This window comes from Taeniopygia guttata, chromosome 2, assembly GCF_048771995.1.
Source record: "Taeniopygia guttata chromosome 2, bTaeGut7.mat, whole genome shotgun sequence".
Classification (NCBI taxonomy): domain Eukaryota; kingdom Metazoa; phylum Chordata; class Aves; order Passeriformes; family Estrildidae; genus Taeniopygia; species Taeniopygia guttata.
The window spans coordinates 112,166,142-112,193,774 of NC_133026.1; the positions used below are offsets into that span (position 1 = coordinate 112,166,142).

Sequence of the window (27,633 nt, forward strand, 5' to 3'; positions counted from 1 at the left end):
CTTAAATCTCTGCATTACTTTTCAGAAAAGTAATTTGAAAAGTGCTCCCTCCCAAAAATAACTGATGCTGATGAAGAGAATCAGATACTGCAATTGAGCACTTCCTCTGTGGCTCAGCTCAATACAACTTCTCACAGTCTTTTTAACCAACAAAAAATGTGAGAGATATGTAATAGCCAATTGGAAAAATATTGTTTGTCTAAATATTATGGACAACAGAAATCTATGTGGGGAAAGAAGGTGGATTTGGCTTTTAGATTCAAGACTATTTTTTCAAAACGCAATCAAATCCAGGAGTGAAATCGGTACTTAAAGTTATTTCTTCAGTTTTAAATAAGAACTGAATTAAGAGGAATTGACTGCAAAGTTCTGGTAAAATTTTGGAATCATTCTAGAAATTGCATTTGACATACATCGGTTGTATGCCACTCTATTAGATTGGATCTTGTGTTATAAAAGAAATGAGATTATTTCTAAGTTTCCTCTGCCCCAGGGGAAAAAATTAAAAAAGAGAGCTGTAGAGCTTCTGGTCTCTCCACTGATTCAAACTGTGAAGGAGCACTTCATTGGCTTCAGCAAATCCAGTACATTATGCTACTTGTATAAAAGGAGATATTGACATGAAAACCCAAGGATTAGAAGACCTGTGTGTGATGTAACACAGAGGATTGTAGCAAAAACCATATCACGGGTCAGATATGCAACAGCAGCTTATAACACCTCTCTCTTCTTCCCACCTCAATTTATTCTGCTGAGAGCTGCTACAGTTAGCAGGGAATCCCTCCCCTCCAGTAATTCTCCCTTTAAAGCCCCTGGAGCTTCCTTCACACTCATGGCACACAGCACAAGTGCCTGGGAGGAAGGGTTGCAGAGTCTGTCTGGTTCCTGTCACTTTTAAGAGCATGATAAAGCAAATTAAAAGAAAGTATGATTTTCAAAGGTGTTGGATTCTTTCCAACACCTCCAAAATAAATTTAAAGAAGCACATGAAAGGTAAGCAGAACAAGTGAAGAGTATTTTCAAGAATATTTACTCTTTGTGCGGCTCTACTCTTTAAAGGTACAGGAAATTTTTCCCTAACATCATAGACAGCAAATGTAAATTGGCGTCAGAATCAAAGCAGAACATAACCCCTTTTATCTGGTGATAATCTTTTTCGCAATTCCTTGATAATCAAGAATCACAATTCAATAGCAAGCTACTTTTCAAAGTACTCAGTTAAAGTGTAAGGAAATAGAATGAGGACAGGCAGGTTGCTCTTTCTAGAGCCACAGAAAGCAGTTTGAACAGAAGCTTTTCAGAGAGAAGATTTTGTAGCTAATATATATTGAAGGATCTTTTCATGCACAGACTATAGGCAGTGATTCTTTTCCTTGCTTTAAATCACAAAAGGAAACCACAAGCAAACAATGGCTTTAAAAAGAGAAACAAAAGATAATTCAACTTTATATACAGTCTGCCTCCCCACAGCCCCCTGCATATCTATGTAGATACATGAAGAAAAGGCTTTTAAAACACCACATAATGATAATTATCCAAAATTTTTACCAAAAACGAGAAAAATTCTGTTGTTGCTCTAACTTCGAATATTTGAAAACTGTTCCATAAAAATTATACTTTCTCATACTTTTTTTTTGCTACATAGCCATCAGATAGATGTAGTTATCACTACAGTATATGTAGTAAGTATTACATATTGGTTCCAATAATGATTCCACAAAATAAGGTTTCCAGAATCTGTCTGCTAGTTATAGCATGCAACAAAATGTGTTTTGTTGCTTAAATTGGTCTGTTTAAGCAGTGTAACACTATCATATTATCACAAGTATGTTTACTTGTGATAATATGATAATGTTCAAATCTTCTTCAAATCTATCTTTTGAAGAGGATAAGAATATTGGCTGTAAGCCACTGAAAGCCTTTACCCCATTTTAAAGGAAAAGTTAAAGATCAAAAGTAAAGAGCATAAATACACAAAGCCTTGGCACTCTCCTTCTATTTCAGCACTCTGCACTGACCTCTACTGGTTTCTCCACTTTAGGTTTCTTGAGTATGAAACAATCCACTTTTATTGAACTTTAGCACTCTTTTCTTCAAATTCTGGGATGAAGTAAATTGCATCCCACCCTGCTTACTTCTCCCTGACTGAAAGTCATAAAAAGATCAAGATTACACCTATTGGTGGCAATTTATATTTAGTGAATGAGGCACTAGGAACAATCATCTGTTAAAAAACCACCTCACAGTATATATATGCAGCTGTAGGTAGATACTAAATCTGAAAACTCTATCTTAACACATTTATTACTACTAATTTGTAATATTTTTTAAACTGAACTGCTATTTCATGTGTCATGTGGTAATTAGTTGTTAGCTCTATAAAATCTTGGGTTTTATTATAGAATTCCAAGCATCTGACCTATGATGAAGATCAGAAGTACTACTGCAACACAAATACCAAAGTTGTGAATATAAATTTAATATATTTAGTCATCCCCACTTGAAATACTTCTGCTTCACAGAACATGCTTCTCTCTAGAAGGTTCTTCAGTACAAATATTTGCTTTAAGATTAAGGCAGGCCTTGCAGCTTTTATAACCACACACCAATGGATTGAAGTACAATAGCAGGATTGGCAATATAAAAGCATTGTCAAACCAAAGTCATTGTCAAACCTGTCTTACTGAGACAAGTGATGCACTCACCACACCTTTTATATAACTAGATGAAGTTCAAACCATCAATTTTTTTAACTGATCACAAGCAAAAACAAAGCTTTACAGTAAAAAGCAACTGTAGTTAGTCATAAGTAAATGAGCAAACTTTTCCATCCTCATTTACCTGAGAACACTTTCGTTGTCAACAAAACCCAGAACTTTCCAATTTTAAAAACATATTTTTAGATCTCTTTGTTATTAAATTCTTTAAGTATGAATAACAGTTTCACATATCATGAGAACTTCATTTCCTCTTACTGCTCCACCAGTGACTTGAAACAAACTTTTAAAATTTTTAAGTCACCTATACTGTCTGAAAGAAACCCCTACAACTGCTGTCCACAAAAACAAGGAAGCTTGGTTGTTCTGTTGATATAGATAGTAAAATGGATCACATATTGTTAATTCCATTTCAGAATAGCAAGATTCCTGTTATTCATGAAGCTGTATTTTGTAATAATGCATTTTTCTTTCATTTTCCATAAATACCTTTCTAGATCCTGAATTCAAACAAATCACTCAGATATTCAGCATGAACCTATAATATTTTATACTGTATAGATATCCGAACCTGACATCCTCTTTATCTGGGTTGTTTTTAAACCATGTTCTCCGACTTGTGGAGCACTCCTATGTCTCTCTGTTGCTTTACTGCGGCTGAAGCTCGCCCCATCCATCCATCCATCCTGCCGGCGCTCAGCAGCCGGGGCAGCCCCCGGGGATGCCCTGGAGGGCCGGCAGGATGGAGGAGCCGGTCCCCCCGCGCTGAGGCAGAGGCAGGAGAGGGGCCCCACACCCCTCTGCTTTGCATCCCAGAACGGCGACGAGCAGCAGCCTCAGCTCCACTGTCCGTGAGGAAAACCCACTCCGGCTCCTGCCCAGGGAACTCCATGGTGCTGCCTCTTACCTGTGCCCAGAGGCTGAGGATGGGTGTCCGCAAGGTTGATGCTGCCTGGTCTTGCTGGGTTTGCCACCGCTCCGGTGCTCACGCTGCTGTTTCTAGGACTTGGATGAGCAACTGGATCTGCTGTGCTTATGCTGTGCTGTGTTAGAAAGGAAACATTTTGATGCTCTAGAACTGGGCCTTTGCTCCATGAGCGAGTACATGATCATTCTGAGATTTGCAGATCAGCCTCTTTTTCCACACGTGGGAAATTGAAAGTCTCGTTAAGACTTCCTATAACTCACAAAGGAGTGAAAGACATTGATTTTCACTGAACAAGGTGTTGACCGGATCACCATGAGAGCATCTTCTTTCCAAAAGGCATTTTAAAGCAGTACTTTCAGTCAGCTCTGCGCAAAATATTCCACAACAGCCCAAATAACTTTTTTCCTTACCTCTGATATCCCAGTGAGGTCACATTCTGTTAAAAACATCCTGTCAAGCTTGGTACAAAAGGGCTCCAAAGAATCAGAATGCAGAAGCTATGCAACTTGCTGACTAACTTTGCTCTGTGTTATTTACCAACCACACAAAGAAAATGCTGTCTATTCAAAACACAGTTCAAAACTCTCTTCACAGAAAGTGAGTGAACAAACAGTCCCATGTCCGATGCTGCAGTCACATCTCCCATGAGGCCCGGTGATAGCTCTGGGGCATGGGACGGAGTGACACCACCAGCAGTCACTACAAGGCACTTTTGTAAACAAGTTGTGTGTGTGTGCAGAGAAGGAGGAGGAGGAGGAGGAGGAGGAGGAGGAGGAGGAGGAGGAGGAGGAGGAGGAGGAGGAGGAGGATGCGGGTGTTACTCTTCCACTGTCTTAACATTATGCTTTATTTGTTTTATCAGGTTGAAACAGAACTACAGTCTTGCTTAGTCTACTGAGTGCATTTGCTATAGTCCTTACACAGGATTTTCTTCATTATAACCTTTATTTTCTTCCAGAAGGGATCTAAAAGGAACATATGGAATTTGTGCAGGATCTAGATTTGGAACCCTGGAGCTCAGTTAAGTAGCAGAAGTTAGTTCAGAATCTTCCAGACTCACCACAGAAACTGACAAACTCAGTGACTTACTTGACTTCATGAAAAGGAAAAAACCCCATATAGTCTAAATATTATTTTAAATTAATCTATTCTTTGCAAATCCTTACCCCACTAGTCACCCCAAAGCACAACTTTGGCATAGAAGCAAAAATACCTTTTTCAGTCCCCTGTAAGACAATTACCATACAGATCTGGCACTTCTGACCATTGGCCTCCCCTCACATCAAGCCACTCCATTGCCTTTGCTTATACCTACAATAAATCACAAACAACTCTTTCCAGATTTCGAAATATAATATTTGTTCTCATTAATCCCTTTGCAATTTCAGTCTTTAACTGTCAGACCAGCACTGGAATCCTATTTTTGCCACACAATCCAAACCATCATCGCTTCTTATCTCCAAAGTATCCCTTCCCATGCTAGTTTGTTGTTTTTTTTTTTCTTAACAGTTCTTTAGTGAAAGTTTTTTTTTATTTTTTCAAAGGTCTAAAAGACAAGTGTTATAAAAGACCTGACATGTAGGTTTGTAAGAGGAAAATATGAGACATGGTGACATTATGTTGTAAAATAAACTCAAGTTGGAATTTTCTTTTATGGGGTCTTGATCTGCATTTTATAAACACTCATAGGTTTATGACACAGGTTATTTCAAATCTATATTCCAGGAATAACTATCATTCCAGGTATGACATGAAGCACATTCTACTGCTGATATTCTTCAATAGCTGAATGGTCCATGACCAATAACTGGATAACAAAAGTACAGCTTTTAAATTGTAAAGGTTTTCTGGAAACACATAAACCCTTAAGATACCTAAATGCACTTCTTTCATGCAAACTTGAAAACAATGTCTCTAAAATACTAATGGTGAATGATCTTACAAGTAAAATTGTTCAAGTAACTCAGGATTTTTAAAACAAATATGATTGGCCTTCAGTATCCAACAATCAACCAGTTTTTGGTTAGAGATGTGCCTTGTCAACAGTACCATTCTCTAAAAGCAGCTACTCACAGATATCAAGTGAATCTTCACTTGTCCATAATAGCTGAAGATACCTTATCAATTGTTATTGCTTTTTAGTTGAGACTGAAAAACCAATAGAAAGTTTTCCACTGATCTTTGGGGATTTTTTAATAGTTCAAGTTTACAGTATAGGTTCTTCTCATCTCATTAGAATTAGTAATGTTCAACAGCAAAGTAGTCTTCCCCTTTTCCAATAACTTCAATTTTCCACTCAGTTTTCTGTATCTCAGGAACACATACCCTGCCTGCTAAAATACTGCAGAATGCAGTAAGTTATTTTCACATATCATGATAAGGTCAGAAAGTTTATAATCCCTGTTTTATGGACTGGGAAAACCTTAATTAGGTCTTTCTCTTTAGCTTTTTATGAGCCCTAGTACCTAATTTTGAACAGGTCAGAACCAGCATCCAGAAGGCTGAATACAAGAGCCAGGTGTATAAAACATTAAGCGTCTCAAGTCCAAGTATCTGATGACTTTTTCTTTTCTTTTCCTGGTGCTGTAACAAAATTTGAAAGGTGCACTTTATTTTTTATAGGGAACTCCAGCAAACTATGCAAGTGAAAGGAATATAGCAATTAAAAGCGTGTTCAGATCATACTCCATCATATAATTCCAAGATAATTTTTTTTTTTTACTTTGTTGATCCTTGTGAGTCCCATCCAACTCAGGACATTCTATGATACTATGAAAATAAGCAACACTGCTGCAAGAGAGGAAAAACTGGAGATGTCACTGTGTTAAGAGAGACAGTTTCACGCTCTCTTGTTTAATGCAGTGGATTTCTGTTCTTTGATGCACCTGAGGTTATGTGTGCCAGAAGCTCTTTTTGTCACTTGCAACCTGACATTCTATGGCCCACAGAAAAATGGCACTCATTGAAGGGTGTCCTTTAGGCACTGTCCTGCCTTTGAATGCTTTCTAGAGATGGACACCTGTTCCCTAAATTTTTGAGAACTGGACTGTCAGTGATCCCTTTCAACTTCACAATGATTATCAAGTTGCTTTACTCATGAGTCTACAAAATTGAGACAGCAAAGTCAGGCTCAGATTAGAAGTTCCTCCTATCTATTTGCAATCTATTAATTTAGCAAGACCAGTTGCAGTCTAAATGTGTGCTTTTCAAGAATTTCCATATACTTCAGTCTCATGGAGAAAGAGGGCTAGAAAGTTTAAGTTTTGATATTGATTTGCCAAATCCCTTACATGGGAGCTATGATGCAAGCCTAATAATGTATTTATTGCCAAAGACTCTCCTCTCTCTCCCAAATGGCTCCACCAGGGAGCTGAGATGAAGAAAGATTGATACTAATTATGCACTGAACACCTAGGACACCTAGCTGTAGTCACCAGCCTGATACAGAATTCTCTGGGGATGACAGGCAAAGCTGGCAAACAAAAATGGAAGGAGGTAGAAAGAGAAAAATGCTGTTACTGGCTATTCACAAAATTTACCCATGACTTAAAATATACACACACACACACAAAATCAAGTAGGTCATAGATAAAACAGTTAGGTATCTCATAGCTCCAGAAGCAACACTGGATACCAACCAGTCACATGCTCCCATCAGATGATTAAAAAAAATAATAATTTAAAAAAAAAAAAAAAAAAAGAAACGGATTTTTAAAAATCCCATGCTTCTTCCTGTTCCATGTAATTACCATGAATTACAAGTCTGGAGTGATTCTGTAGCGAGGGTTGAGGGGACTGAGGTGAATTTGAAACAGATAAAAGCTGGGTAAATCACTCCAGTAGTCAGGCTCCTGTAAAAGTACTTAACTAGAAACAAATGCTGCTGATGCTTTTGTCCTGGTCTTTTATTGAAGCTTATTCTGGCCTTCTGATGTGCCTCCTATAGGTTGCCTCTGCCAGGCAAATGTGCATGTGCTCCCAGTCTCAACTGCTAGCATCACATTTATTTATTTTTTTTCAACCTAAATAAACTCTTAATGGCTTAACATGAAACATTTGGATTTTTTTTGAAGCACACTAAATAATAAAAAAGCCAGAAGCACAAAAGGCCATAAGGGAATGAAAGGGATGATTGTTCAAAGCCCTATTAAAAGGTTTGTTGCTTTATTTATATATTTTTTAACAACACTATTTCAGAGCCTTTTAAAGAAGACTCCTCCTCTCCAGTTGCCTGCCAAGATAGTACTTAGCTGAGGGAGAGAGAGCCTGCTCTTTAAAAGAAGATGGTGTCTATTAGTGAGAGAAAGGAAAGAGAGATATATAAAAAGGCTTTCCCAAAAACAGTTGTCCAGAAGGGTCAATGAAAAGAAATAAAAGGTATGAGATGACAATTAAATGGAAAGAAGATGAGAACATTAAAGCAGAGCACACTGAGAGGAGAGGTTTTTACAGCAAAAATGGTTCTGTAAAGGTCATTTTAGTTGCTCTATTATACTAACCATGGCCCATATTTAGGCATCTGTCAGGTAGTAATTGCAAAGCGCTTCACAAAAATTAACTGTGAAAGCCCTCTTTCATGAGGTAGGTGAGGGACAGAGACCCACTTTTGGGCAGGCAGGGACCAGGTTGTTTTCACAGGAGACCAGAAGACCTTTAGGCAGCGTAAAATGTTACAAAGGAACAGGCACAGAAAGGTTAGTCTTCCTCTTGGTATATTGCATTATTTAATTGCAGGTACTAAGCAATTTCTCAGGGTGGAAGACAATTCAAGTACAGCTAAAATATCTGGAGAAAAAAGCTGAGGTCCATATTCACTCTCCTTTCCTTTAGAAGGAAATATTACAATCTAGGTCTCACTCTTAAAATAAGTTCCTCAAAAAATTGTCAGTGGTTGAAAGCCTGTTCTCTCAAAATGTTGTCAGCAATGACTGTCACAGACATGACCACAAACCCCCAGGAAACTCATGGAAATCTGAGTAAATGCTGCCAAATGAGCTTTGGCATTAATAGCATAGGGCTGGTATCATGTCCATGGTGACTTTTGCTGCCAGGGCAGGGTCTGTGGTTTTTCTGGCTGGATTTCTGTACAGCTCATGACACCACCTCTAGATATTAGGAATGATGTATCTGTGTTTTGAGTATGAGAAACCTCCTGTGCAGCTGAGGAGGGAGTGTGAAGAGCTGGACCTTTCATGGTGGGCTACAGTCAGCTACATCAGCTTGCACTATCAGAGCCACTGGACTCTGGGGCAGTCTACATCACAAAATGGGTGCAAAAGCCTTTGATGCTTCCCATCTTTTAAGAACAAGAAGGAAACTAATGCAAGAAGATATTTTCATCACGCCTTTGATGCAAAAACAAAAAAACAGCCAAAGTCATTTGACTTTTGACTCCCAAAGACATTTTTATTAGAAACACCTCTGTTTCAGAACTGAAATTTTATCCTGTGAAACTAAAGATAGCCTTCATTTTCCTTCAGATGTTTTATGATATGAAGCACTCATTTCAGTGACAATCTCCAAATAAACTTGGCTGAAAACATTTTAAAGGAAAACAACTGAAAACGTTTCAAAGACTCAGGTTCTCAGACTGAAACCCTAAACTTAATATAAGGGTTATAGATTAAGGTACAGATAAGTTCATCAGAGATTATCCTTTTCCTTAACAGTTTATTCTTGCCTGGGTTTGATTTCCTAAATCTCAAAGGTTTGGATTTCCTAAATCTCAAAGTTGGAGATTAGGCTTTGAAAAGTGGTATTCAGTGAGTCTTTCTGCATGACACAGCTCTGAAGCTGCTATTACACTGACTTGTGAGTCTGAGATCAGGGCAAACTCCAAACTAGGGCCTTTTTTCAGTGTCACCCAGTTTACTGGGCCTCTCTACATGGAAAAGAAAATGATCCATTACCTTATTTATCTAATGAAGGAAAACAGTGCAATATTTCCTAGAGGAATCTTTGAAAGTATCTGAAATAATCTGAGGTTATACAGATTAAACTAACAGATCTCTATTGAAAAGAATATGGCTTTGGTACACCACAATATGACTCTGGTACATCAGAGTCCTATACCATTTCCCATCTTGTATTATACTGTTTTTTAGTGGAACAGTGACTAAACTATCATATATGCTGTGAGGCCAAGCAATTCTTTGGAAAATCCATTAAAATTAATGAAAAGAGAGAAAAGTGAAATTGTATCCAACAGAAAGTACAGAAAGACTTCCAGCACCTAAGGAAATTTACTTTCTATGTAGCATGGCCGAGACACTGCAATTTCTATTTACCATCCTGGAAAGACAAGGGGGTCCTTGTCACCCGAAGCTGTTGAGACCCATGTTTCTTGCTGGGGGAATTAATCCCTCACCAGAGAGTGTCACAGGAGTCAGAGCCAGAGAAGTTCACCACTTGTGAGGTTTGCAAAGACTACAGCTGAACAGACAGCAGTGCTGACTCCAGCCACAGCCACAAGCCTCCTGGGACAGCAGATCAAAAGTGCTGTCACAGAGGTAAAAATTCACTTTGTTCAGGGGTGCTTCAGTGTGCTTTAAAGTACAAGACTCTGTGGGGTACACAGTGCGTGGTTTTCCCCTCAATTTCCAGATAAGCTACTTAAATCTATTAGGTCTCTCCAAGGAATTTTGTGAGTAGAGAGTGCTCACTGTGAAGATGTTCACCTCAGAATCCTCATTTTAAAAACAGTTTGTGGGAACTAATCACGATCTAATTAAGAACAATGTGGGAACTGCCTTTTTGGAGAGCCATTAGTAGAAGAGAGACAATCTTTCTCTGAGTCCCTGAAGAATAAGGGGCCAACACCTGATTCACTAGATGTACAGAAAACCCTCAGGAGGTTTACAAATTGGGGATATGTGAGTGTGATGCTGGTTTTTTAGAGCGTTTGCTTTCAGGTTTAAGAGCTTGGGCTGCCACCCAGTGGAGACAGGTACAAATGTGCTAATTTATTTTCCCAGTTACAGTAGGGCAGTTGGCTCTCTGGCTCTCTAGTAATAGGAAAGGGAATACCTTAATGATTTTATTGCTTAGTACCCACCAGTTACTCTGGATCACTATATTCCACCTAAAATTTCAAATACATTTTTTAAATGCTAACCTAGGATCTTAGACTCAGAATGAAATTTTGCCTAGCAAGTCTGCAGTGGTAGTTTCTGTAGGACAAAATTAGACTGATTTTTGAATTATTTTCCTAAATATATAGAACTAAATACTGGTTATATTATTGATGTAGCCAAATTTTATTATATGTTTTGTTTGGCATTCTTTTTGACCAAATCTATGATTTTGAACAGATGGGATCACTTGCAGATCACTTTTACCAGAAAACTATACAGCAAGAGCAAAGGACATTCCTATAAAACCTCTAAATCAGACTTGAAGTACTGTCAGAATAGATAAGAAAGAAATGTCAATCCCATGTATTGACAGGAAAAATTAGGCACAATTCAACATCTACACTGAATTATTTAAGTGCTATATTATTTTTCTTTCTATTAACTCATCTCTGGCATACTACTGCCCTACCATAAACCTACTTCCTCACTGATTTTCTTTTTAAGCAATCAAAATAGTCTTTCAAACGGTATTTTGAACATGTTTCTTGTGTACAAGAATGAGAAAGTGGAATTTACCAGGGACAAAATTAAAGCATCTAGTCTCTTAACAAGTTGTGAATGGGGAAAACATGATATGTCAGATATTACAGAAAGCTTCTGGTATCTCAGAAAATTTTTCCCCCTTTTTGTCTGGCAGGTGTGCAAATACTTTATGTTTGATTGCAAATAAGATCATTTCCCTTGTAGGTGTTACTCTTGCTTTGAAATCTGCACTTGATCACACTAATACTCAATATGCTTCTGCATACTAAGAAAATGTTGCTTAGATTTCTGCAATGCCATTAACTACTAGATCAGGAATCTTGTACTTGCTCATCAGCAGTGTCTTCTGTTAATAGCTGTTCTACTTATGATGTTTATTTGCCACACAAGACAGCATTTTTCTGCTTTAAAGCTCTGTGGTTAAGACATTCACCTGAGACACATAAAATTCAGACTCTTGCTTCTATTGTAGCAAGACAGAGTGTTTTGAAGCACATCTTTCATTCTTTCAGGGGATGCTGTTTATCTCTTGTTGTCAAAGAAACCTATATTGCCACATAGCCAGAAAATGTTCCCAGGAGCATCCCTTCTGGATCAGGTTACAAAATATAAGAATACATTTTTTATCAGGTTAAAAGACAGCAAGTGAGTTTGTAGGACTGCAGTTAGAGAAACAGAGATAGAAAACCTTTAGGCTCCAAGTCAAAGGGGGTTTTCCCTTGTTTTCTGTATTGTGTCTAAATTCTGGAACAAAACAGCACATCAGACACTTTGTTTTCTATTTTGAAATGAGACTAAAACTCTGTGACTGCGCTGACTGCTCTGGTTGTGTACTTGTCCTAATCAGTGCCTTACAAGGACACAAGTGGTTTAAGAGTTTGCTGCTGATAAATTCTGCAGGCTTATCATCCAATGTTTGAAGGACAGCTTTGTGCCTTCCCTTCACTCTGAACTATAACTTCTGTTTCACAACAGCTTCAACAGGTTTGGCACTTATATTTTATTATCTTTGGGCACTCTTTACATTCAGCTACATAGCAGTCTTTTCTTAAAAGGTCTGGCCAAAATTTTAACTTGAAAATTTCCCTGCACCTCTAGGACAATTCTTAACAGTTCAATTAAAAAAACACAAAAGTTTGGGACACAAACACTGGAAAATTTATAGCAATGAACAAATCTGAAATCATGAAGTGGGGTGCTCTTTTCCAATGGTTCTGAACAATTTCTGATAAATATATTTTCATACCACAAGAGGGAGACACAAGAACATAAGTACTTAACTTAAAATAACCCCATGCCTCTACATCCTGTAAATTACATTTATCAAGAAAATTGTCTATACCATTTGCTCTCTCATGAACACAGTATTAGTTCTGAAAACATATGGGCTGACGTAAAGGAATTTCTATTCCACATCATAGAAAACAGACTTAAAATTCAGGGATATTAGGCTTACACTGATGTAGATGGAAGGAAAAGGGCAAGATACCACAAGGGTTTCTTGGGTATCCCAAGGAAACAGTAAAAATGTTGAGCTTCTAAACTTCCCTCTCAGAAAAAGAGTTTGTTTTAGGAATTAAGAAGTGGGAAAGATCAATTATTTCCCATTAAATTGGTCTAGTTATTGTATAAACGTCTTATGGCATTACCAGCATTTTTATTTTACCATTTAAAGCTGCCATCATAAGAAAGAATGCTGCTGTAATTTTAAGACAAAAGAACCTCAGTTAGATGGGCGATTTGTGTTACCATAGGTATCAAATTTCAAAATTAGTAATTTGTACATACACATCAGTTGACGGAACAACTTAATCCTCAAGGATAAAGAATATCCGTGCAGCATATGGATATTTTTTTAATTTGATTTGGTTCAGAGCGATGCCTCAAAATTCGTTTCTTCACCATTTTTGTAGCTGAATTGCTCTGAGTTGCCAGACAAATAATGCAGTATAGCTCAGTTTGGTTAAATACATCACAGAACGGACTGAAAGCTGCACTACAGCATTTGCAAACCATAGTGATGCAGACCAAGATAAGGAAACACTTCAGTGTTGAACAGCTGTGTTGACAGCAATACATTAATGCAAACAATTAATTCAGTACTTGGACTTATCCCAGGTAAATTAGAGATAGTAGTTGTTCTGGCAGCTGTTGAAACTCATATATCTGTAATTTCTAAAAAGCTAAACTGAAGAATATAAGAAAGAAAGAAGAATGCAAGACAGAAAGCAGAAAATGTCAAAAGCAAAATAAGTCCTGTTACTGTGAGTTGTTCAGAAACTTCTCTGTAGTCATGATCACTGAGATTTATAATCTAAATATTATTTTATATTCCCCTGTTCTTCAAGAGAATGATATGCACTATAAAAAATCAGTACTGAAAAATAGTCAATAATTTTATGTTTGAAGACATAACAAAATCAGTTTTTCTTGTCTGTTATTTCAATGCAGAAAACCCCTGTCATTTTGTGGGTAAAATGGAACAGATCTTTATTTCTTCAAAAAGGGATAAAAATTCTGATACTCAACTTGTTTTCAAAGGTCCTTAACATAATACACTGTTCTGCCTTACAAAAACATTTGTTAACAGTCAAATAAATTAATCTCTTGAAAGAAATCTTTACAGAATTTTGACATACATCAGGATAAGTAGTATTATTGCAATGCATTTCGAATTAGCCAATAATTGCTCAAAGCTGAATTAAAGGTGCTCACAGGGTTGAATCAGAATATGCTCTGCCTTGACAGAAATACATTAATGGGAAAGGGAGAAAAAAAACAAGCAATTAAGCCCCATCAGGACAAGCTTTTGTTTCATGAGAATGGTTGGTTTTGAAACTACTGAAACACTTCATATTGAAATTGAAGCCAGCTATGTTAGAAGAGTGCAGAGAAAATAGCTTAACTTAATGAAATTTTTCAAAATCTTCATTTGTAATGAAGCATTATAAAGTTGAAATACTGATATTATGAGAAAAAATATTTCAGAATAGCTCTACAATGCTCCTGGAATACGCTTATTATGTTATTGTGTCAGAGAATCTGACAAATAATGTTGAACCCTGAATTACAAGCAATAAGATATTTATGAAAGTTCCATTAAAAAGTTTTGCTTTCGAAATACTACAGTAGAAGCAACTAGTAGTATTTAAAGTAGTGAAAACAACAGAGTAGAAAAACAACAAGGTATATATTGCAATGGTAATTATAAATATTTGAGAGGATGGATGGATTATGCCAAAAAATCATCATGTTCTTCAAAACTTAAATTGGAGTGTGAGTTTCATAAATGCATACTATGTTTTAAAAGGCAAAAATAAAAGAACATTATAATCAGAGGAAAGCAATGAATTTAAATGTGGGTTTGAGGTCTATAAATAATTATTGCAGGAAACTTACATCTGTAATAATTAATGACTGCTCTATTAATTTCGTTTTTACAAGTTTGCTACCATAAGAAATTTTTTCCTTTCAGGAAGGGGGATGAAATCTTGAAATCAGAGAGTAAAGTCTAACACTTTGGAAAGGAGACATGATCAAAACCAATACAATCAAAAAATCCAATAAAATTTGGGAATGGAGTGACTACAACCAAATAGACTGAGGAAATGAGGTACAGTGAAAAGGACAAAAACTTGCCAAAATTATTCTAATTAAAATCCTGAAATCAGGGAAGAAATGTAAACAAAGAGATAGGAGAAGAACCTAAAGAAGTTAAATGCTCCAAAAAAAGGGCGAAAATTCTGAAACCAAGTAGAAACAATGGGATGGCAAGGAGTTCAGGGAAAAGGACTGAAGCTTGCCCAAATAATCCTCATTGAAATTGCAAAATTTCATTCCCTTTCCTGAAAGGAAATTCTTCCTTTGGATCTGATAAGCTATGTTTGCAGTAATTCCTCTAAGATCAGTTCTTTTGAAAAAATTTCAAAGTCAGTATTAAAGACATGAATTTCAGAAGTCTTAAAATTCTTAATCTCAGTCCTATACAAATCATCCGCAAGAAATTATGCGGTGAAGGCAGCAAACTCCAGCATGGCTCCAAACCACTGGATGAGGCTGTCCCCAGTGACCATGAATAGCAAAGTACATGTCAGATAAGAAAATCAGAATCCCTGCTATTGTGCTATCTTGGAAAAAAACCCAAACCTAGAAACCTTAAAATCACTTCTTCAAAACATATGACCCCTGTGACTTCTTTCAAATTATGACTGTCAAAAAAAAAAAAAAATCAGTTCTAGAAGACAGTGTTTGATTTTTTTTTAATTCTTTTTTCTACAGACAAAAGTATTTGTGAAAAAATTACTTTCACTACAAGACATTAACCAACATTTTTTTTCATTTCGGTGTACCTTAACTCTTCTTAAGAGAGAGGATAAGAGTGGCTCAACCTGCCTGCAGGGAAGTACTTTGGAACAGAGAAAACCCCAGCTCAAACAGACAGGTCTTTGTGGACAAGTCCTCGCTGCTGACATGGCATAACCTTCTGAATATAATTCAACACATTATTTAGAAATAAATAAATACACATTTGGTAACGAGCCGAGCATTTAAGTCTGTGTAATGTGAACAACCATGTCTGAGATTTATCTTCCCATCTCAGCATCTGACTCCTTTTCCAAAGGAAGTCCTCAACAGTCAGTATTATCTCTGAAAGAATATTCTGAGGAGATCAACAGGAGTTTTTATATAAGAGGCACAAATCTACACTCAAGGAGCTTACTTCTACCTAGAATCTCTATCAATTTAATTTGAGTTCTCAACAAATAAAGTCATCAAATCATAGATTTTCTTGGTTTTATTTTTCAAGCAGCCTAGCAAAGCCATTACCAATGCATGAAGAGATCAAATAACTTACAACAAACCCTGTGAAGATTAAAAAGCAGTTGTGTGCTTCCTTTTGAACACTTTTCATCCAGGTCAAAAAGTCAGCAACACAAGGTGAAAGTCAGATAAGCATATAAAATTATGTAGAAGCCAAAGGAGTTGAGTCAGCGGCACTGAGATTTCAAATTTATTAATTAATCAAATAAATAAAAATGGAATTCTACAGGAATACATCTGTTCAGAGGAACTAAACTCTGCAGGGAAGTCTTAGTCAAGAAAAGCTGAAGTTAGGACTGGGAGATATTTGAAATGCTCATTTTTACAGTGAAGACAAAGGTGGCAATTCAGAAAACAAAGAGACAATCTCAGTAATTAAATATGGAAGGAACAGACATTATGGATACAAATATTTGTGTGGTTATAAAAGCAAAACCCAGCCTTAAAAGGCAGGTAGTACTGAGGTAAATGCAAGTTTGAATCATACATGTTTGATTTGGCTGATGAATCATGATACCTCATCCTGCTGCTGTCTGATGTCAGGGAAAACTGGATTTCCTGACTACTCCCTTCAAACATCCACTAAGAAAAATGGCACTTAACTTCAACACTTGGCTGACCACACCAATAGATGGAGGCTGCTGAAATGCACAGCTTCGCAAGGAGGCAGGGCAATTATTTCTCCCAAAAAAAGGATAAGTTTAATGAAGCTGGTTTTGGATTTGCCCTCAGATGGAAGAGGTGGACCCACCCGTAATATGGCAGGCTACTGTCTCAAGATCATATATCCCAGAACAGAGTGGTGAAATCTTTAGCATGCCAGTGATTCTAAGTGACTCAACACCACCTTAAAGGCCAGGAGAAGGCTCTCCTCTCAGCAGAGTGAGTGTTCAGAGAGAGAACATTGGCAAGAAACTCTTTAATAATAGCTCTGCAAATAGAATGGAAATGTACAGATGCTATTTTTGTGAATATTCATGTTTTATGGGATTATTTATAAAAGCTAAACTTTCTGTAGGTGCTGATTTTGAGCTCAGATATTAGTTAGTTTATTAGTACCTAGCATTAATAAATTCTGTCCATTAACATTCTGTTGCCATGGTCATTAAAACAGAAAAAGCAAAAACAGAATGTGAAGCAGAAAGGAGATTCTGCATAAATGGGTGAATGATGTGAGTGGGGTCATGTCATGAGAGACATGATAAGAGAGTTAAAAATTTTGTCTAAGGGTATAATTACAAAGACAGTAATTCCCCCACTTCTCAAAAACATCAGAATGGATGGAGAAGAAGCTTTTATTTCAGCCATTTTCCCATTTAATTGTCTACCTAGAATGAGAAAAGGAACAGCTCATGGATCTGTTGGGAGAGGGAAAAAAAGATGTCATTTCAAATCAAATAAAAGATTTTAAATCAAAATCAAGATGTCGTGTCAAATCATAAAGCAATGTCGGCTATTCCTCTATAAGGGTCCCAAAAAATTTTTAATCCGGACGTAAAATTAATTTTTTGGGGGATTCTGCTCTATATGATGAGGAATATTTTCCCAGCAAGATGTGCAGATGACAGAGTATGGCAAAGTTTCTATCTTTATAGGACTGGTAGTTTCTCTTTAGCCCCTAACTTCATCTAACTCAAATACTACATCTCTAGGCACTAATAGCACAGATTAACACCTGGGCTATTTCCGTACAGGCAGTTTGAACAGCAGAGAAGGAAAAATACTGAACAGGTGTCTAACAGTGCTGCAGTTGGGTTTTTTTATAATGATGTAAAATCTATAAAGTAGCCTTTGCCAAAGTAATGATTATTCCTGATTATAGTGCAGAGAGGAGTCAGTAAGTCAGAATTGATTGGGGGAAAAAAAACCAACCAAAAAACCCAACAACAACAACAGCAACAACAAAAAGGTAACAAAAAAGACAAAACCTCACGGGAAAGCTTGTTTTGCAAAACATTGCTGCCATATCAACCCCATATCAGATATCTCTGATGCAGTTTTATTTGGACTTGAAGTTTTGGACTCCCTGGTGCAACAGTTCTCTGCACAAAATTGGAGAAAATTGAATATTTTTCTGCCTCTTCATGATCCTTTGTGGTCACTGAGTCCATGAATTGTCAGGAGTTGCACCTTCAACAAGTCATTAAATGATAAATGTTTTGGACATATTCTTGTAGAAGAAAATTATTAAAAAACTATATCTAAGGCAAATATCTAATTCATTCCTAGGAATATTCATCATTCTTGTCTTTTGTTCATGTGATAATATGAATGAACTTAATAGCTCAAGTAATATGCCTGTTGTCATATATTTAAAAAAAATACTGAAGGCTGATTAAAATTCTAGGACAGCACAATCTACAAGCATTCTTTATGACAAAGTATTTGACAATAAGATAATTTTCTCAAAGACATATTCTGGGAATTTTTTTTTAAGGTATCCACAAATGAAAATTCTACCTTGAGTGTGGGAAAACTAATTTTAATTTTGCAAACTATTTGAAAGAAATGGAGAACAGGGTGAGGGAACAATCCACTCACCTCAGATGTTTACAAATATTCATGTGGGACTGCAACATATTGACAAAACCAACAGACATTAATTTTACTTTTGAAATTCTTTTTGTATTTTAGTTGATCGTATCTGAATCACTACCTCAGTTCCAAGAGAAAGGTTTCTGCTGTTACCAATCAAACTTCAAACTTAATTTTTAAGACAAATACAGCTTTCCTTCATTGATAGCCAAAGGGGAAGTTGTCACTTCAGAAGCACAGGTCATGTGTTCATAATTTATCATCTAAGAAAAACCATTCCTTTTGAAAACATAAAATTTCCTATCTGGATCTAGATAACACCTTTTAGTTTCAATTGTGTACAAAACCCAAGGACAGAATTAAAGTTTCTGTCATGTAATTATAAAATCACCAGCTGGCTCTGTTTCATACTCTTTCTTTAGCATTTTCCCCTTCTTTAGGATTTTCCTCAGCTACCACCTTCTTTTAAACATCATTTCACACAAAATTTATTTTCCTTTAAATAGAAAAAAAGACACTCTTACTTGTTAGAAGTTAGAAAAACAGCTCCAAGGGTACGGTGACAGTATGCAAAAGGGAAGAATATAATGGCAAACTTTTGAAGAACTCTGATCTTAAAACCTGACCCGTACACAGACACACAAGTTTCCACAAACTTTGAGCTCATGTGACCAACTTTATCCTCAGCAGCAGCTTCTTCTTTTCTGATGGATTCATATTCAAAACTTCCACTCCAGTGTACACAGATTTACTTACTGCCTGCAGGTTACTTTGCATTTACTTCCTCCTTGTGATCTTTATTGTTTACTTCCAGTCCTTTGGCCCTGTAAAATACTTCTGTACCTCAGTGCAGTGCCTGAGAATTTTCTCCCAAAGAATTGCAGCTTTTTGGGGTACATTTTCAGAAAGCAGAGGCAACACTAGTAAACTTGTATTACTTAATTAAAAATTTGTTTTCTGTTGTATTCTCTGACTTTGAAGGTCTTTTCCTAAGCTAAATTATTTTTCATTATATGATTTTATTAAAATATTCCAGGCAAATAAAAATAAAATTAATGACATCTCTTTGTGATAATATTCTTGTAAACTTCCTTAAAAGTGGAGTTTGAAGTCTGCAAGCTGCATGTAAATGTCTCCTTAATATTATCTTAAATTGAATATTGACTATGCTTTAGAAATTAATATTTTAATAGTTCAGTTAATATTTGATTTTATAGTTAGCTTATGCAAGATATAAATCTTCCTTCAGAAAACCCTCTTGGTTTCTGGTATTCAGATCTTCCTCCCACTATCTTTTTCTTGTAAGGCCTACCTTGATGATTTGATATTCTTCAGAGAAAAAGGTTAATGAACTGTGGATTTCAAATGCTGTTATGTGTGTGCTGAGTGCATTTTTTAAGTTGTAGAACTATGGTCTTCTTTCACCTGCCTATATTCAGTATCCATGTCTGCCTACAGCAACTAGCACAAAATTCCTGCCTCACACATTCCCCACTGGGGAACTCTGCTTATGCCCAGACTGGCCTACACCAGAACTTAAGCACCAGTGCAGCATATCATATGAGAGGGGAAAAAAAGGGGGAGAAAAAAAGATATATTCTTACATCCTTATTCATAAAAAACTAAATAGAATTGCCTGTATCAGATCTTTTTTTTACCAATCCATGACTAAAACTAGTCTGACATAGCATTGTATTTAACAAATAAGACCAAAACCCAATTTCTATAATATCTGTATATGCTCAGAAGGATTTAGAAGTGACTTACTTGTTATAGTTTAACAATCTATGTCAGTAGGACTTTCTCCATTGGCAATGCTGGAATAGGAGCCATGTGAAGAATTTCCCTTTCCAGAAATGTAAAGAAAGGAAATTGCTCATTTAGCATAATGTAGTTAGATGTTCTGAAACCTTGTGCCACAAGCTGTGAACTTTCACCCAGATATCCTGAGTTTTCACCTACCTGGGAAGGTACCAGAGCTGGTTCACACTGGAAGTTAAGGAAGCAAGGAAGGTTGAAACTGCACCCTGGGAGATAAGAGGACCAGCAGCCTGTCTAGAGACAGTGGAGACCCTACAAAGAACATGAAGATTGCAGGTCCTAACTTAAGCATTGGAACATGAGGGGCAGGAAATTAGATTGTAAGAATTTAAATACCCCATTTATTTCTTCTGATTCTCTCTCTGGAGGCACTCTGCTGGAATGTATTTTGTCACTGTACTCCACAAATTAATTACTTTAATACTGCCTGAGGGTCATCTCAGGGAAACCTAGGGCCAAGACAGGAGGGAAAACATCTGCCTCAGAGTGAGTGTGAGTGTGAGTGTGAGTGTGAGTGTGTGTGTGTGTGTCTGTGTGTGTGTGTGTGTGTGTGTGTGTCTGAAATCAGCACAGGGCACCCAGCAGCTCAGTGGAGCTGCCCACCATGGTGGCCCACCTGCTGTTAAAGTCTCAGGTGGTGTGGGTGATTGAGTGTGTGTGACTTCCACTTTCCCTAACAAGAAAACTTCACTTCTGTGTTGAAAGTGTCAAGGAACAAGTTTCAGCATTTTGACTTTATGAATCTTAAGCACCCTCCTTACACAAATAATGCAAATTTTCATACAATAATTACAATTAGCATTTGCTTTCCTGCTAGTGACATCTGTGAAAAAAAGCAGAACTGGAAGGGTAAGGTCTGTATTTCTGTATTACATCCTCCTCCATCAAGCACTCTCATTATTATTTAATGTCTTGTTAGTACTACAGAACAGAGACTGTATACATCTTACACATAAAGAGAATAACAAAGGGTTTTTTTTAGTGGGGGGCATGTTGGAACAAATCTCAGTCAAAGATAGTAATTTTAAAAGGTTTTGGACTTTGTTGTGTTCCCGCCCTCAGATGTTTTCATTTATAGTGTTTCCTTACACAGAAAATATGGAAAATAATTTTTAATCTCTAAAACAATTGATGAATCACAAATATTTATGTGATCCTGCTGGACAACACATAACCCCTCATCTGGTCTTCTGACTATACTTTGAATGAAATTAAAAGTAAAAACAAATTATTTAAAAAAAATAATTTTATAGCTTCTCCTGTTTTGCTAAAACCCTAGGCTGCCAGAAACGGAGTTTGGTGTTTCCTCAGGCAAACATCTATGTGTATGCTTATCTCAAAACACAAATTAAACATGCCACAAGTTAAGTGGTAGGTCAGAGACTTTACAAGTGGTCCTGACAAAGCCATATATTATCCCACAAGCACAGCTTAGCAAAAATACCTGCCATCATACCACAATCATTCTGTTAATTTTCCAGAAAATGCAACAAAAGTTTCAGCTACCAAGAAATACCAAAGGTTAGAAAAGGCTTTTAATCTGAAGTTTTCTAATTTAATCACAGACAGGAAAGTATTAAAAGGGATTTAATATCTACAGTAATAGGAGGAGGGGGGTAAACCTGCTTAAGGGACATCACAATTAATGCAACACACTTCTGTTCTGTCAAATGCATACTCTTGAATGCAACTGCGAGGAGAAAATTGGTCAAATTCTCCAGTCTTCAGCACAGGGACTCTTGGATTGTCAAATTAATCTATAAGATAATGATAGGAAACTTTTGGAAGCATGGACCAGAGTGGGCCAGTGTGAAATGAATTTACTGAGGCAAATTCACTATGATATTTGGAAAACAAGCTAAATAGACAATAAAATTTGTGTCAAACAGCAATTAGGAAGTACTCTTTTATATAACAGCCAAAACACTTATTTGCTTTCCAGGTTATTTGCATGAAGAGTTTTGCATTAATGATTGCTGATTGAGTGTTCAGTGTTTTCTTCCACAAACCTTGTTGAAAAATTGTGATTAAAGCCCCGGTGTGGTGCTGGCTGTCAGCAAATGGTCACTGACACAACATCCAATGGAAATTACTATGGGGGGATAACTTAATGTTCTGAGCAATGCTACTGGGAAAGACTGACAGAAAAAGACATATTCACATTACTGACTGAAGGAAACGAGTCAGATAATGTCTCTTCCAAACTTCACCCACCCAAATTCCCAGCTCTCTGTAGATTTATACTGCAGGTATTAAAGCTGGCATAGATCATTCTGGTTACACCATGTCACATGCAATTGTGACTGTCCTGAAGTGATAAATAGGAACAAGAGTAACAGGCTTCACTGCATAACAATCACAGTGTACTGATAATCACAAAATTAGTGTCTTAAAAGTCACTGAAAAAGAGAGGGTGGAACTTTAAATTAAAATCTGTATTAAGTCAAAGTTCCTTAAGGGACACTTCAAAGTGATAGCAGCCGCAGGAATAGATGAACACAAAATACCAAGCAATCATAAAGGACTAAAATGGAAGGTGGGAAAAAAGCAGAGGACTAAGTATTGTAGTGGAAAAAAAAAACCATATTCATACAGTAGTGAAAGCTAAAAATCAGGAAACAAGAATTTTAGGCAAGACATGGGAGAAAACAAGAATTACCAGTATAAAGGAGATTAAAATTAAGCCCCAGGTATTGGCCTGTAAATAGCACACATCTCTTGAAATGGAATTAAACGGACCTTTTGTTGTCTTTTGATTTTTGGGTTTTTTAAATTTTTTTGTAAAATAGGCAGCCTCTACTCATAGCAATTTTTTTTTGGGTGAGGGACAATAAATTGTTAATAATAATAGTAATAGTAATAATAATGTGCTACTGAGGTGCAACTTCATATAAAGATGAACACAAGCTGCAGAGATTACACTTTGGGTTCAAAAGTTAATTCATTGATCAACATAAACCACACATATACAAATTTCATTAAAATCTCTCCTAAATTTGCTTAGGAAAAAGCTCATATTTTAAAGCTATGAAATAAACAAAAAGGCCTGCCTGCATATTTTTTGGGGGTTTTTTTGGGTTTTTTTTTTGTTTTGTTCTCCTCTGATGTTTCTGTCAATTTAGTTGTGGTGAGCTAAAGCATTTCTGTGAAAGTAACTGACAGCTTCGTCTAAGCTTTAGTGGGGGCTGGAGAGAGAAGGAAGTGAAATACTATTCTGGGAGGAAGTGGTTCTTTTTTGGCAACAGATTGGATACACACACTACCTTCAATGTCATCAAATAAAGAAAAATGTGACAGATTCTCCAGCCTGCTACAGTTACTCTAGAACTCCTTCTCAAAAGTCCCAAAAGAAGTCATTTATCATAAGTGGGGAATTAAATATGATCATTCTTTCCAGTCTCTTAAAAAAATTTAGGAAGCTACATCAGCTTCCAAGAGGCACCCTGTGATCACAGGACAATATCCTTCAGAGTTCTTTAAAGTCTTTCAGATTTTGCCAAATAATCAAACCAGGATCTGAAGCAGGAATTGTCAATCCTTAATTTGAATAGAGAAGAGAATAGGAGAAATACATTGGTATAAACCTATTTTCTTGCTTATGGGATAATACTCCACATAGCCCAGAAAACAACAGAATTGTCTTGGACAAAGGGTTTTGGTTTTATCTTCACCAGTTTCAAAATGGCAGCCCAGAATTACAAAACCAAAATCATAGTTAGAATTATATTTGTATTATTATATTTTCTATCTGGAGCACCACAGCACACCTTAGTTGCACTAACCATATAAAAGTTCTTTCCTTTTTTTACAGGGATATTGTTTGCCTTTTGCAGGGAAACTGATGATACTTCATGGAAATGGAGTAATGGAAAGGTCAAATAAATGACAAAACTTTCTGAATCTCCAATTTAATTTATCTAGCCCTCCAAAGTACTAATTAGTAGATTAATTAGACATTAAAAATTCAATTTAGTCCATTAAAAACTATTAAATTAAAAAGAAAATTTACTAGAGGAGATAAAATATTCTATTTCTTGTGGCTAAAATTAGCACAAAACCCTCTTCCTTCCCAACCTTTTATTATTACTGCTTGCTTTGCAAGGATGAATTCACCCTTTTGCTTACCTATCCCACAGCAACACTGCAGCAGACTCTGATGTCAGACTACTCAAACAGGTGAAAGGGAAAAGTATCTGTACTCTTCCTTCCTTTTCATGTATGCACTTTGAGTTAATCTCCTGAGATATAACCTCCACTGTGTCTCCTCAAAGGCTGGTGGTTCAGCTCTCACCTCGGCTCTGCAGACAAACAAGGTTACAAAACCCCAGAGCCTCTTCCTGTGCCCCAGAGACACCATGAAGCAGACAGAATAACAAGGATATTAAATATATGCTTGTACACCCCTTTCTCCTCAAAACCACATCAGTTAGAGCTACATTTTCAGATATTATAAAATAAGAGGAGATGCCTGTCCTATTTCTTTTTCATATTACACCAAGAAAGAAGGCAATTTTTGCAATATAATCCAGATTTATCAGAGTAAAAAAAGCACAATTTTATGCCACTTTTGTTCTGATAAATTTTTTGTTTGCCTGTTGAGCCAATGGATGTTCTGGCCTTTGTGAGCTGTTATTTTGTTAACCCATGACATATTTATCTGAGTTGCATGTGGAATGCACTGTAAAACTGCATATTTTCTTCTCTGAGACACAAATTCTTGTCATTCTGAATTGTTTCACCTAGACTTCCTTATTTTAGTTCAATAACCAAATGCTCTGAGGTTCCTGTTTTGGGGTAGAGATAAAAATAAGCAAACCTTCTGCTGCTGTTTTGAGAACAGATTTCTAATTTCTTCTACACTTTGCAAATTATTGATTTTAGTTCAAGGACAACTGTGATCAGAAGAAGCTTGGAGTAAACCAGAAGAGCTGGAAATAGAACTTGCATGAAGTCCACACACTCATAAAATATTTCTTAAGGTTAACTTTATATGTCATTGTGTACTGTTACAAACTAAAAGTTTTCCTGGAAGATTTCTTAAGATGCTTAATGTATAGCGTGGTTAGAAGAAATCTAATTTACTAAAGAGATTAGGCTCCATGAGAACAGAGTTTAATGTCAGATAGAAACTAAATGCTACATATTCATCAGTAATCAAAAACAAACATGGAAAATTAAAAAAAAAAAAATGAAAAATAACCAGGAGAAGTTATAATTTGGAAATATTTGAAACATTAAAAATACTAAAGAGAAAATAAATTGTCTTATATTTTCTTGATTTTAGGGCAGAATGAAGCTAAGAGTTATCTGAGATATGCATAAGTCATATTACTCTAATATGTGTTTGCTTTTAAAATTAAGGAATTCTGCATATCCTTCTGTGTGTTAAGAAATCAGTATAATAATGTTTATATACTGAGTACTAACTTTTTATGTCCCTATTAAGAACATCATAGGACTCTCTATAGCAAACAACATATTATAGCAGCAGTTTATGTGGGACTAATTATCAAATTTTCCAGGATTTCTGCTGTACATTTAAACTTTGTTGAGTTCTCAGACAGAGTACTCCATGGGGCCCTTATTTCCTTTTTTCAATATAGCATTACTGAAAATCTGTGTTTTGTTCCCTGAACTCTTACATCATATGTAGTACTAATACCATTTCAGCTTTCTGCTTTGCAGAGTGGGATTTGTGGGTTTCTGAATTTTTCAAGATGACTGTTAGTGCTGACAAAGCGTGCCTGGCACATTTCCAACTCATTTCTTCCTCCATCAAAACCTCATTTTCTTAATGTTTCTTCCTATTTGTTTCTGTCACTCCAGCACTTGGATACACACAATAAAGATTGACATTAGGTTATGCAGGCATTACATGATGATGCAGAGAGCACGCATTTAGTCAGTAAAATTTTTAGGGCTGAACCTTAATGGAAATAAGTAATACTGAATAAAGACAACTTTTATTTTTAATGAGAGCAAACAACTAGTGAGAAAACAAGCAACAAGACTGAATAAATAAATACATGAATGTATACTTATAACCTGTATCTGCTGGTTTCAGCACTTCTGAAATTAAGAGTTGAACTCTTTACCTCTCTAGCAAGGGATACTTCATTTGTGTTTGGTGATTCCTCTTTGAATTGTCAGAGCATATTTAGATCTATTTACTGTATTTATGGACTGGAGTCATTAGCCAGCTGAGTTATGCAGGGTGCTGTAGGATCATTTTCTCAGATGTTTAATTTTTTTTTAAATGGCCTCTGACAAAATTCCGCAGCACTTTTGGGCCAGCATAGGCTCTTTGGGGCAGCTCTGAGAAACAGCAAGGATACCTTGATCCCAGCATCATCCTGTACAGTCACAGAATATTTTGAGCTGGGAGGGACCACAAGGACCACTGAGTCTGATTCTTAAGTGAATGGCCCATAAGGTGATGAAATTCACCCTGGCATTATTAACACTGTGTTCTGTTAAACATTGGCACTGCTGGTGTTGCAGAGGGAAGTGTGGTCTGGAATAATGTTTAGGATCACAAGTATTCAATAACTGGTATATACAACTTCAGTAAGTAAGAACCATTAAAAATAAGATTATTTCCACCTACTGTATTCTTGTGCTACAATCAATAATATATAGGATACAAGTTATTTCAACATTTCAGGTTATTCGCTAGATGTTTGCATTCTGGAGAAGCCTGAAAATTGTCTGCAATTGCAAGCAGATATACTGTTTTTAATTCCTGCAACCTCTTCCATATTCAGATGTCACTAAGTTTCTAATTTGGTGGGGTAGAAAGAAAGGACAGAAAAACCTTTTGCATTGTGGATAGGAGTCTTCTAAAGACAAGTTCTCAAAAAAAAAAAAAAGCCAAAAATAGAAAAGAAACAACAAAAAAAAAAAAACCAAAAACCACCACCCTCTTTAAAAGAGAGACCTTTCCCCACCCAAATTCACTTTAGATATTAATATTCTGGTTAAAACAGAGAGGTTCTTCAAAATAAAATTAAAGCTGTTTTTGTTGATGAAAATCACTCTAGAGTGGAGGTTAATCACAGTGCTTTTAGTCTATAAAACATTATTATTATTATTGTTGTTGTTGTTGTTGTTGTTGTTGTTGTTGTTGTTGTTGTTTCCTTAGGTTTTTTGAAGGCAAGAAACTCCTTAATGGCTTCCACAGTAAAATAAATTAAAT

At 36.3% G+C, this 27,633-nt stretch overlaps 1 protein-coding gene across 3 annotated transcripts in view; it reads right to left on the reverse strand.

The window, feature by feature from the left end:
• The window catches only part of ST18 (ST18 C2H2C-type zinc finger transcription factor), a 167,840-nt gene extending 163,511 nt beyond the window's left edge, over window positions 1-4,329 (reverse strand). For all 3 annotated transcript variants that reach the window (XM_041713901.2, XM_072924649.1, XM_072924651.1), the window contains exons 1-2: window positions 4,056-4,329; window positions 3,625-3,760 (exon numbers count right to left, since the gene is read on the reverse strand). Coding sequence is in view for 2 of the 3 variants with exons in the window: in XM_072924649.1 (XP_072780750.1) it covers window positions 3,625-3,760; window positions 4,056-4,094 (175 nt within the window). In the remaining variant the exon portion in view is untranslated. The remainder of the gene's footprint in view (window positions 1-3,624; window positions 3,761-4,055) is intronic.
• Window positions 4,330-27,633: the final 23,304 nt, after the last annotated feature.